At 39.2% G+C, this 13,165-nt stretch overlaps 3 protein-coding genes across 3 annotated transcripts; 1 reads left to right on the top strand and 2 right to left on the bottom strand.

The window, feature by feature from the left end:
* Nucleotides 1-371: 371 nt before the first annotated feature.
* On the bottom strand, nucleotides 372-1,490 carry N7539_001951 (cytochrome b561 domain-containing protein; the record flags this gene model as incomplete). Its single annotated transcript, XM_056931554.1, has 4 exons — nucleotides 372-875; nucleotides 1,054-1,116; nucleotides 1,216-1,250; nucleotides 1,382-1,490. The coding sequence occupies 4 exons, from the start codon at nucleotides 1,488-1,490 to the stop codon at nucleotides 372-374; spliced, it is 711 nt and encodes a 236-aa protein (XP_056793585.1).
* Nucleotides 1,491-9,701: 8,211 nt separating this feature from the next.
* N7539_001952 (putative acyl-CoA:6-aminopenicillanic-acid-acyltransferase) lies at nucleotides 9,702-11,066 on the top strand (the record flags this gene model as incomplete). Its single annotated transcript, XM_056931555.1, has 3 exons — nucleotides 9,702-9,752; nucleotides 9,915-10,319; nucleotides 10,434-11,066. The coding sequence occupies 3 exons, from the start codon at nucleotides 9,702-9,704 to the stop codon at nucleotides 11,064-11,066; spliced, it is 1,089 nt and encodes a 362-aa protein (XP_056793586.1).
* Nucleotides 11,067-11,447: 381 nt separating this feature from the next.
* N7539_001953 (glycoside hydrolase family 1 protein) lies at nucleotides 11,448-12,982 on the bottom strand (the record flags this gene model as incomplete). The annotated part of the gene is made up of 2 exons (XM_056931556.1): nucleotides 11,448-11,581; nucleotides 11,650-12,982. The coding sequence occupies 2 exons, from the start codon at nucleotides 12,980-12,982 to the stop codon at nucleotides 11,448-11,450; spliced, it is 1,467 nt and encodes a 488-aa protein (XP_056793587.1).
* Nucleotides 12,983-13,165: the final 183 nt, after the last annotated feature.

The following is a 13,165-nucleotide window of genomic DNA, read 5'->3' on the forward strand; positions in this document are numbered from 1 at the left end:
GAGCTCAGGTGATTTACAAACTAAACAGTAAGCACTCTCCACCCTACTGTAGTGTGAGCATCGCCATCTCCAAGTTAATTCGACCATTGTAATTCGATCTGCCCTAGCGTACTTTACGACGGCTCATGTTCACTGGTCTTCATCATGATCATTCTCAGTGACGTCCTAGCAGCGAAATAGCGGATCAAATGGGACTAGAAAGAGGCACAGAACAATACCAGAGAGAAAGCAAAAGGAAACATCCTGTCACTTGAGCTCATTTTTCCACCTTCGAATCATTTCACTATACTTCAGACCCGCGCATCATCGTCGTCATAATCGCATGAATTTGTCACATCCGTCGTCGAAAGAACAAGTTGACTCGAGCAAGTTCAAGCATCGCCGAGTCCCAGCTTGCGCACCTTGATGCGAGCACCCACGCCCACCAGGACCAGAGCAACGGCGACGACCACAATCCAGGTCGGAATGTGGATTGCATTCACGTTAAAGCCGGTCTGGGTCGCCGCCAGGACCGTCGCAACCTCCAGCAGTAGTAGAACATATCCGGTCCAGCGATGATACTTGTAGATGCGCTTGCCGGCGTCCACACTGCCCAGGACCGTGACGGGGAAAAAGTACTGGATGACTCCCACAAGCGCCTGCAGCACCACAATGATGATGGTGATCAGACCGAGGATGCCGTGAGGGGAGGTGAAGTGGGGATGAGAGCCCTTGTTCAGCTCGATGACGATAAAGGCGGCCACAAAACACAAGACACTGAGAAGTTGGAGGATGTAATGGATGCGAGTGCCTTGTTGTTTCTGGGAGGAAGTCGCCGTAGGTTGAAGAATGAGTGCTGCCTGGACCTGCAGGAGAAGAGCGGAGCTGGCCAAGAGCTGGGGAGGGAAGAAAAGATAAGCGATGGTCAGGGACAGAAAGACTCGACTCAGATGGGAGAGTTTTATGGAAGGATTGCGTAGGGGAAGCCCTAAGGGAGTTTTTTTATGCTGGGTGTTCCATGCCTCCAGTCTTGAATTGTCTGACTGAAAGGGATGTGCAGAATGGTTCACTTACCGGATGGCCTGTAAAGAGCATCCATGGGATTGACAAGACGTTATACCAGACGAGAATGGCCAGCTATGAGAGGGGTATTAGCACGTATCTGCAGATGAGAGGCAGTTGATGGTTTGAATGCCTCCTCAAGGCGAGTGGTCGATGTTGATCAACAAGACTTACCACCCAAATGCCAATCTGCGCAACACTCGCAGTACCTAAAGACTCCGTTAGTCACGCCGTGCCGTGAGACAAACTTCCACCTTCTCTCCCGCTTGCGCTCTTCTCTCGCACACACACCATCACGGGTTGGCTGAATCTCAACTTTCAGCCTTGGACAAGCACTCACCGCTGATCAAATTCCACGCAATATTGGAGTCTGCTTGTTCCGGACTCGTCTGTGAGCCCGAGTTGAGCAATGGCTCTTGCTCGCGAGCATCTGGTGCGACCGACGACATGACGCTGAGTAGATGGCCCAAATTGACAGTTCTATTTGGGAAGAAGTACTGCAGCGATGGTCAATCCTTCAAGATCGTTGATATGTTTTGCTCGAGCAGGCGAAGAATGATCCCACTGCTGAATAATGCCACTGTCACGTCATGGCCGCCCCGCAACTCTCCACACAAGCTTGGACCTTGTGGATCGATCGATCGGATCTGAGGCGGATGAGAACGAGGACCAAGGATCGAACACTACGACTTCTCCCCTCCGATGACAAAAAAGACGAGGGAGGAAATCAGTGCGTAGTCCCAATCCCTGCAAGTGTGGGCTACTGTGAGATCTGCAGTCACCGCAATCGCGACAAAGCCTCGATCCAAAGCTGATCACAGGACAGACGCAGACGGAGGACGCGTGGGACGAAGTTCTTCGATCATCCTCATCGCCATCGTCACCATACACCTATAATCGTGACTGGCATGCAGCGTACCGCCGTCCGAGAAGACTCATTAGCAGAGTCAATCTCGAGTGCAAGCACCAATCCGCCGGTCACCAGGGCGCATCCAATCTCGTTTACTGCACAGACTCCTGCGGTTCATCTGCAGCTGGTCCGCATACGCAGATCGATCGTGCGCACGTACCTTGATTCGCACTCGGACCACGATAATGGTATCTATCGTCTTGGACAAATATGAGGAACCACTGGGCTAGGGAAGATTGGTGCATATTCACCGGCCAATAGTCAGCGATAGGTGCCTCCAAGACTAGTCCTGTGAGTCTGTGACGATTGTTTTACTTTGATCGTTATGCTGTAAACCCGATAGACAGATCTTCTGCGGGAGTCCTTCGGGAGTCCGAAAGCTACTGATCCACAGTTCCTCGCTCGTAGCCATTGCAGGTGGTCGTTCCTTGAATTGTCAGCGGTAATCCCAACAATCAAATCCCGAAATAGGATCTTACTACTCTCAGCTGGGCACCTATCGAAGACTCTTGAACTCTTCATGGCCGTGAATGCCTTGATTTTTTTTGACCGGAATAAGTTGCCGTTCAACTAATCACATGAGGCTGACGGATAGATAAGGTGGCGATGATCTGATCAGATAATCTATGCACAGGCCACAGGCCACAGGTACCAGGGTACAGTCCCCTACAGGTGGTACTGCAGGTGTAGTAGTTACTGATTTCGAGAGCGCTCTCTTTATTGAAGACAGAGGGTTTGATGTTACCCTAGCGAGTTTCCTCGCTCTTTTGAAGGGCCTGATGCAAACGTGGTGTCGGAGAAGAGTTCGCTCACCACCAGGGATGGCAGTGCGACATTGGAAATCTCACACTGTCCGAGGCCGAACATGACTCAGTTTCTTCCCTCTTCTACAGTACATGTAGAAGAAACACAAACGCCAGCAAACAGTATCTGTTGAAGCTACTGTGCCAGTGGACGTCCTTCGTTTGTGTACAAACCCGAACCTGGAGATCGCAAAGTCACCCTAGCTCAAATAACCTATCGTTGATTGTGCTCATGAGTTGGGTCGCAACCCCTTCGCCGGCCATAGGGGCGAGTCATGAAAAAACGAACACCAAGAAAAACAAATTGAGAGACCTAGAAAGTCTATAGGCACAGGAAGCAGCACGAGATCTGAACGGGTTGGGGAGAGGAAGAAGGGAAAACCTGCCTACGCAGGGGAAAACCTCCAAACCTCTTAATACTAGGCGATAGCTGGTCCTGATCACACACCACTCAGCACCAAGGGAGGAAACTCCATCATACCCCCCCCAGGACTAGCTATATAACTAACTAATTTTTTTTTAATATATATCTTTGCACGCAGTATAAATAAGAACGCCTAAGTATAATATCTAAGTTATTTTGGTAGACGTATTCTAAGTAATCTTTCACGATCGGCTTAGAATACGCTGTTCGGTTTAATTTTCGTGAAGATATTAGTAGCGTTATTTTTGCTCGGAATATTCACTAATTAAATAAGGTTCTTCTTTATAAGATCCTTAATTAAATAGTATCTTATAGAGATCTATATTAATTTCGGACTGATCTTAGGATAGTTTATATTCTTAATTATATTATCGGAATCACAAAATAACGTAATTAGTGTATTATTTTCGAAGTCCCCTTCTTGATTTAAAGGTTCTATTAAGTATAATTTAGTAGTAATTTTAGCTAGGTATAAGCCTTCCTTTATAGCGGTCGCTAATATATAATATTTAGCTATACTTAAGGATTATATAATAACTTCCTATCTTTTTAAGCTCTATAATATTAGACTTCTAGCGAAAAACCATATATATACCTCTGTTAATTTATCCTTCTTAGTATTAGTAAAAGAGGAATTAATAAAACCTTTAAGGCCTTTATTCGGTTTATAAGTAAAAGGGATTCTAAAGTCGATTATTCCTACGAAATACCTTAGTAGCGTTTTATAGGCTATTATATCTATATATCTCGGAGAGTTATTTCGTTATTATAATTTAGATATAGCGGCTACTATATTAGGTCTTATTTTAATCGATAACTAACCTACTCTTCTTATTATCTTTATATAAATCCCTTTATCGAATCCCTTATTATTTAGATTATTAGGATTATTATTAGGTTAAGGGATTTTCTAAGATAGGGATATTAGAATTAGTAATAGATTATAATTTTCGAGACCCTTATTATAAAGTAATTTAGTTAAATAGGCCTATTAATTTATAAAAATTATATAAGAACCTTTTTCTTTAATAATATTATATCTAAGAAACCGTTTAAATAGAAGGGTTTTTAACTTATATCTCTTAATTAATCCCGAACGAATTATTATAATATTTTTACTTAATCCTATCGCTAGAATATTATCTATATAAATTATAATAAAGGCTATTATATTAGAATTTTAGAAAATATAAGGTTCTAAGATTAAGGGAGTTAAGCTAAGTTAAGCTAGATTATTTTTAAAAAGTTTATACTATAAGTAACTAGCTTATCGTAGACTATATAAGGCTTAGTTTAAAATATATAAGTATTCCTCGCTATTTAGACTATAACTTTTATACCCTATTAGTTATTTTATAAAAATAACCCGGTTATTAATTATAGCGTTAAGATATACGCCGACGATATCCTATTATTCTATTTCCTATTTTCTAATAGTTACTAAGATTATAAATAATTTCATAGAAGTATCTTTCGTAATAGGAGTATATCTTTTATTAGGTTAGAAATCGATACTAGGAGTTTAGTAGTTCCTATAGATAACCTATCTCGCTCGAAATTCTAAGATAAAGCTATTAGAGTTATATTTAATATTATAGACCTATTTCTCTAGTAAGATTTTAGTATCTTTTAATAGTTTATTAATTAGGGTTATTATATTCGAGGCTTAAAACTTTTTTAACTAGGTCTTCTTAGCTTCGAACTATTATATAGTAAATTCTATTTTTATAGCTTTCCTATAGATTAAGGATATTTTTACTATTATAGATCGAATATTCTTAGATATAGTATATAAAATACTAGGCCTAATAAAGTTATCCGGTATTAAGGTAGTATAAAGAATACCTTTCCTAGTTTAAATTATAAGATATACTAAACCCTTATCCTTAGTTTCCTCGACTAGGCGTATTCTTCCTTTTTATATATAATAGACTATACCCTTATCTAGGATTCTTAGGATAGATTATCTTAAAGAATAGTATATAGGTAAAGTAGATCTTCGAACTATTCTGATCTAGTTAGTATAAAAAGTTAGTTGATTTATTAATATATTAATTAGGTTAATCGAGGAATAACGGGAATTTTATATATCTCGAATCCGATTTTTTGAGATTTATAGTAGTTCTATATCTTAATAAGCCGGTTAAGATAGTATATTTTTATAGGCCTTTTTTACTTTATTTATATTAATAGTCTTAGGGGTTAGTAGAAATATACTAGGAATTTTTTTAATACTTTAGATTAGAATATCGTATTATAAATAACTAATTTCCGAAGTTTATAAAGTTATTTATCGAGGTCTTTCGATCGTATTAATTAATATTATTAAGTTAGTCGAACCCCTTTTATATAGAATTTTTAGTGATTTATAGCGGTTATTTTAAGTTAACTAAGGGTAAAAGTTAATATAAGAGATATTACTAAAATTATTAAACTATTAACTTATAATATTTTAGTTATCCTATTTTATAAAAGAATTTATTTCCTAGGTCGTATTTATATTTTCTATATTTTAGGGTTATTTATATTATAGAGTATCTTAGCCTCTTTTCCTTAGTTAGATTAGAATAATTTTATTACTTTAGCTTAGTAGTAAAATTAGTATATTTTATAAAATTTAGCGTTATATCGGTTAGACTTATAGAATTAGGAGATTTTAGACCTTTATAACCGGGGATATTTAGCGTCTATAGGTAGGCCGAGTAGTTTAGGTAGGTTCGTCCTAAAATATTCCTATATTATATAGTTATAAGCTTTAGTTAATAATTCGTAAGTTATTAAGTTCTTTTTATAAAATATTTAACCTAATATTCTAGTTAATATTAATATTTTATTTTAGAAAATAGTAATTTATCGATAGTTCTTCCTAAAATATAATATCTCGATAGGTAGAAACTTAGTGTGTTTTCGGGTTATAGATTCTAAATTAATAGCCGTTCTCCTCTTTATAACTAATAAGAAAACTAATCTAGGCTCTCGGGGCTATTTTCTAGCTTTAGGTCCTTTTTTCTTTTAGGATATAGATATAGGCTTTAGAGTACTAAACCCTAAGAAAGCCTAAGTTAATCGGTTTAATCTATCTTATTCTATTCTTTTTATACTAAAAGTTATTCTATTTTTCTAAAGGTAATTTTAATTTATTTAGTCTTTTAATTCTATTTAAAATATAACTAGTTATAAGAACGGCTTTAGGCTATAAGAATATAGGAGTATTTAGTATCGTAACTATTAGAGTTCTTGTACCCTATATAATAATATAACTAGAGTTTTTAGAGACCCTATTTTATTTATATATATAAGGTACGCTAACTAAAAATATTATTCCTTTCTGTTCGGCCTAAGATTAAAATTTATAGAAGCTCCGGTTACTATCTATTCGAATTTCTATCGGCTAAATACTATATTTATTAAAAATAGTCGTATAGAATTTAATTAACTTATTAGATACTTATCCTTTTATTTTTAATAGTAAGCTCTATCTAAATCTAGTAGTATTATTAACTATAATTAAGATATTTATTAAGTTTCTGATATCTATAGGAGAGTAGGACTAGATATCGATATATAAAAATTCCTAAGGGATTTCTGATTTAACCTAGGTTATATAGGATATAATTCTCTTAGATTTTACTAATCTATATAGTTTATAATCGAAGGTTTTATTACTATAGATATTATTACTAATACGAGTCTAGTTAATTTTCGTAGTTAGTTACCTAATATAACTAAGTCGGGAATAAGTAATTTAAGATATAATAGTAGCTATCGCGTAGGCCTATTAAACTTAAGTTATTTTTAGGATCTAGTCGGTAGGTTAGAGTATTCTTATATATAAGAATAGGATACTACGTTTCCGATAGGTATAAGCTAAAGTAGTATTAGATTCTAGGTCGATAAATTTATTTTCCTAGTCTTTCTAATCTATTTTATATTCCTAGAATATTTAAGTTATTAATAATAGGTTATATACGCTATCTAGTATAAATTTATAGTTAATATCTAATAATTTTAAACTATTTAGGAAAAGTAATTTAATTCTTATAATTACTTTTCCTATAGACTTAATAGTTCGTCCTTTAGTAGTTTAGTATTAGTAAGATATATTATTATACTATTAAAATTTTATAATAGTATTTATATTAATATAAATAGATCGAGAAGTACCGGAATCTATAATCTATTTGTTTTTTAGTAGATCTCCTATTACTAATACTAATTTCGGAAAGGTATCCTTACGAGATTTATTATAGTATAATTTTAGGCGAGCTAAAAAATTATACTCTATATTTTAAATAGAATGAATAGGGTTAATTTAGGTAGTATTAGCTAAGGCTAGGGTACTATAGTAATATTCTAAAGAGTTAACGAAATATTCGAAGGAGTTAATAGTAGTATTTATATTAATATCCTTCTTACTTTTATTTAAAAAGGTATTAGTCGAAAGTATGTTAGTCGTTACGTTTATTATTTTATTTATTAATATAGTTTTAATAGTAGTAATTCTATCTTTCCGAATTTTGTTATTATAAATAGTCGATACGTTCTCGGGTCTTAGAGTATCTAGGTTATTTTTATTTTTCTAGGGATAATTAACCTAAATATCTTTAACTAGTTTCTAGGTTATAGGTCGTTCGGTAATAATAAGATATAGATATTTCTTTACCGGATAACTATAGATTCTATAAAATACGTAATTTCTATTTAGTATTAGTTAAGTAGGACTATCTATCTACTCTTTTATCTAAATCTAAATTAGTTTTCTATATAGTAGTACGTTTTTAAGAGGTAGGTATTTACTCTCCTTATTATTCTTATTATTCTTTTTCGAAATAGCTAAATTAATAATATCTAATATAGATAGATTTTTGAAATCGTTAATAATCTTATTAAAAATACTTAGTAGATTAGAGTTTATAATCTTACTCGGATTTAAGTACTTTTTGGCTAGTTTATTACTTTTATTAGTAGTAAGGATAGGTATATTAGTTAATACGCCTTTTAAAAAGATAGCTAAAATAACTCTAGGTTAGACTAGGTATTTTTAAGAGAGTTTAGTGTAAGATCGTCGTAATTCTTTAGCGAATTCTAAGCTAGATAAGAACTAGGACCGGTCTATTTAAATAAGCTTAATAATTTTCTTATTATAAGTTATAAAATTAGCTATATATAGGATATCCTTTAAAGTACTAATAAATTTATCCGTAAATTCGTATAATTTTCTAGAAACCGTAACTTAATCTTAAATATCCTAAGAAATAGTACTCTATAACTATCCTTAGATTCTATAGGAGTAATCGAACTATTTCTTCGTATATAGGTTCTTAGTATTAGGTCTTAGGATATTTACGTCTAGGAATCTATAAAGTTATATTTATCGTAAGGTAATAGTCGTAGTTAAAAGCTACTCGTTAAATTATTTAGTATTTATTAAAACCTTTAAGTTATTTAGCGTAAACTCTTTCGGAGTATTAGTAACTTAGGTTATAATACTATTTTACGGTATAGTAGCCGGATTAATAAAGTTACTATAGTCTACTAAGTAAACTACTATTTTTGCGATAAGGATTTAAGGATTCGATAATTTAAGAAAAGGAAGTTTTTATTATAAAGGATTTAGTCGTAAGTAAGACTTTAGTAGGTATTATTAAATTAAGCCCTTATTAATAAGGGTTCTTAAGTATAAAGGTAAATAATTTAGCTTATAATCCTATAACATAGTTTTTATAGGACTATATATAAATATAATAAGCGTGATCCTATAATATAGTTTTTATAGGACTACGTAGATATAATTTACGTGACCCCTTAGCGTGTCTACATAAATAAATTTCTAAATAATTCCGCCTAAACGTTCGAAGACGTTAAATCTTAAGCAGAACTAATATAATCAGAGCGTTATAAGCTATAATATTCCCGCTCGAAGGAATATAGGGTATCAAAATAAATTAAGAAAACGATCTTAAATACTAAGACAGTCGGGCTTATAACCTAAGAGACCTAGAAAGTCTATAGGTATAGGAAACAGCACGAGATCTGAACGGGTTGGGGAGAGGAAGAAGGGAAAACCTACCTACGTAGGGGAAAACCTCTAAACCTCTCAATACTAGGCGACAGCTGGTCCTGATCACACACTACTCAGCACCGAGGGAGGAAACTCTATCACAAATAATTCATGTCGGGGCTGTGGTGGATAAACGTCTTCAAGTAAGTCACATGTGTTTCCCCTCATAACTCCGCCGGAGAGTTGACCGATACCCACCGGCGGATGTCCTTCCCCCGCTTATCTCCAACTTTGTACGGAGTTCGGACCGAGGGTGAAAACCGAATCGATATACCAGTGATCATGTCCTGGGCAGGGTTGGGAGAGGATGACTTCATGGCTCGATGCCTGTTTGGCTATCCGCTTGAACTTTGAAGGAGGACGAGAGACTTGATCCAGTCACTCACTTTGAGGTCTTCTCGTTCGACTGTATGTACTTGGAGGAACATAATCGTACATACACCCATTGGCATGAGCCACATCATGCCTGCGACACAGTTATCCAGAATCACCCTGAGGGGAACTCCTCGCGAGGTATGCGGAGAGATTTGATGACATTCCCGCGCCCCATTGACATACTTCAATGAGAAATCAGTCCACGCAACAGCGCAAAGACCATACATCCCCAGATCACATATAGCAGCATCAGTCTTTTTCCCGTCCTTCGAGTGCGGAAGGCTAATGATTCTAATATAGATTGGCCTCGCTCATGGTGAAAATCTCAAACCCCAGATCCTCCGCCAACTGCACATCTACAAGAGCATGTTTGAATATACCTCCCGACTTTCTTGGTCACAAGTCCTGAAAGTAGCCGCCGAGTTTCAGTCCACCATACAAAAGCTCACGCCCGAGATTCATACCGAAATGATGGGCATCGCTGAAGGTGCTGGAGTACAGGCCCTCGAGATCGTGGCGCTGAATTGCCGAAGTGAAATCGCACTGGGCAAATTTTCGGATGGATGTACCTCGCTCTCGTGGAGGAAACATGACCATGCCCGGGTTCTGGCTCAGAATTGGGATTGGACAGCGAGCGTTGGGGAGAATCTTGCCATGGTTTCGATTGAGCAAAGTGGTAAGCCAACCATCTATATGGTGACCGAGGTATGAAGCCAATCAACAGGGTCTTCTCGTTTCATGACGAAGGGCAAAGTTCATCATCTTTGATTCCCCAACTATCGATCACCGCTGCCATGCTAACAGAGACTTTCATTGCAGGCAGGAATAGTAGGGAAAATCGGCTTCAATTCCGCCGCAGTAGGCACATGTCTAAACGCCATACGCGCAAGACCCATGGACCCCAGCAAACTCCCAATTCACGTCGCCCTGAGACTCTGTCTCGAGAGTCCCTCCGTCGCCGACGCCGTGAAAACACTACAAGACCTCGGCGGAGTCGCCTCAGCACAGCACATTCTAATTGCCGATTCCACATCCGCTCTCGGCCTGGAACTATCGCCCGTGGGCAACAAGTACCTTCCCGAGAACCCCTCGGGTCTGATAGGCCATACGAATCATTTCCTGGAGAACCGATACGTGGACGAACCTCCCTGGCTGTCTGATTCTCCTATTCGACTTTGGCGATTGAATGAGCTCACTGGGGAGTTGATTGCGTCAGGAGTCCATGGAGATGATATTGTGCCCGCGCTGCTGCGAAGGAAGGTCTTTTCTGATACGTTCAATGCTCCGCAGGCGATAGCGTGCCAGGAGGATGAATCGCGGCATGAAATCATAAGGAGTAGTACTCTGTTCAATATTGTCATGGATCTAGACCGGGGTAACCCGCGAGCTGAAATTTCCTTGGGTCGTCCTGGCTCGGATGACGAGGGTCCAATTATGACGATGCCTTGGTAAATTGTGGTCGTTTTTTTGATCATTCTATCTGCATCCTGATTACATATACGTAAGCTCTCAATCGATAGAAATGGAATTGAGAACCATGGGCTTGTGTCTCTGAAATCATGTACATGAATCAAAAGAGGCGTGCAAACTGCTGAGTGCTCTGACAAAGCCTAGGAAGTCTTTTCATCTACCGTCCTGTCTCTTCTGATCTGGGATCCATTGAGGTAGCAGAAACGACTCTTTCATAGGAATCTTACGCCTTGATCTAGCATGCAGATGACATTAGTCGTGAACCTCCGGGCCCTTTTCGGCCATCAATCTGGACAGATTCTGTCACAAATTCAAGAATTGGTGATACTTGAAAGCCTGAGATTTACCAATCTGCAGATGCCTCTATTCTTGTTGAATCAAATGCTTAAACAGCTTGTCCAAGTAAAACGCAGACTGTTTCGGATATCGAGTCTTTTTTTCGGATTCAAAATCGATGAATGTGCACCCAAATCGGTCCGAGTATCCGGCAGCCCATTCTGCAAAGTTGCCACAGAAGAGTCAGCTTCTGCTGTGTACGACTTGATCGGGAAACAGTAAAACTCACCCCAATTGTCGGTGAACGTCCATGCAAAATAAGACCGAATGTCCACACCGTCTTCTTTGACAGCTCGAGCAAGTGCCTGACCCACGTAGCCTTCGAAAAACTTGATGCGGAAGGTATCATTGAGCACCTCAGGTGTCGGTGCCACTTCTCCCTTGGCGGTGGTTCCATTTTCAGTGACATAGATGGGCATCTGATAACGTTTCCAGATCCAATTCAAAAGTTTACGGAATCCCGTCGGCGCGGCCCGAAGCCAAGGCGTGTCAGACTCTTCGCCGCGGGGAATACCTTGTTTGTTCTCGTCGAGACTTTCGATATTTCCCTTGTGGTCATTGATGTCGGGTGGTGTTGTCTTGTGCTTGACAAAGAAAGTCGTGTAGCTATTCATGCCGTAGAACTCCGAGCTGCCTAGCACGAGCCTGCTTTCTTCGGGCGTGAAGCGGGGCAAGCGATCCCCCAGCTGCGCTCGCATCGACGCGGGGTAATCCCCCGTTTTATAGAGGGGGTCGGCAAACCAGGCGATTTCAAATTCGCGCGCTCGTTCTGCCGCTTCCTGATCAAGAGGATCTTCTTCATCCCATGGCTCCGACCAGTTGCCATGCAGGGTGATTCCGATGGTCCCTTTTTGTTGCGGTTGAAACTCCTCGCGGTACAGTCGCGATGCATGACCATGCGAGACCAGCTCCGTGTGAGCCACAATGAATGGTTCGGTGGAGGAGTCGCCTTCGGCATTGCGTTCTCGAAAAGATGACCGACCTGGAGCATGAACGCCCGCAGCATAACCGGCCAGTGTATACACACCAGGCTCATTGTAAGTGATCCAGTGCTTGACGCGGTCACCAAACCGTTCGAAGCACACTCGGGCATATCGTACAAAGTCCCGCGTAAAGAGCTCCTGATCAAGCATGCCACCATACCGGTCTTCAAGCGCCTGGGGCGTGTCCCAGTGGAACAGGGTGACAAAAGGTGTGATGCCGTGACGGAGAAGCTCGTCGATCAAATTCGAATAGAACTCAACACCCTGTTCATTTACTGGATCGTCGTGACCGCCGAGCGGAATGATCCGTGACCAGGCCAGAGAGAATCGATAGGCATTCACACCGTATGACTTCATCAGAGCCACGTCTTCACGGTAAAAGTCATATGCTCGCGTTGCGTCATCCGCTGTACTTCCATCGGAGACCTTACCGGGAGTATGGCCGAAAGTGTCCCAGATGGAGAGTCCCTTTCCATCTTGATTCCATGCGCCTTCGATTTGGGCAGCGGCTGTTGCATAGCCATGAAAGAAATCAGGACGGAGAGTGCCTTTGAGATCTTCAACTGCTTTCAGGTTCATCTTGCAGAAGCTGGGTCTGACAGAGGGTTCAAGGCTCAACTGGGTCCTGAGATATTCTTTCTATTTACTCAAAGTCCCCCCTGGTCGAACAGAAGCTGCGTGGTATAGATTGGTAGCCGAGGATTGATGATGGACACAATCGATATGTCGGCGGTTCAAAGAGGAGAAACTGGAGACAGTCGA

Source organism: Penicillium diatomitis (genome assembly GCF_028827545.1).
Source record: "Penicillium diatomitis strain IBT 30728 chromosome Unknown utg000002l_segment0_segment0, whole genome shotgun sequence".
In the NCBI taxonomy this organism is placed as follows: Eukaryota; Fungi; Ascomycota; class Eurotiomycetes; order Eurotiales; family Aspergillaceae; genus Penicillium; species Penicillium diatomitis.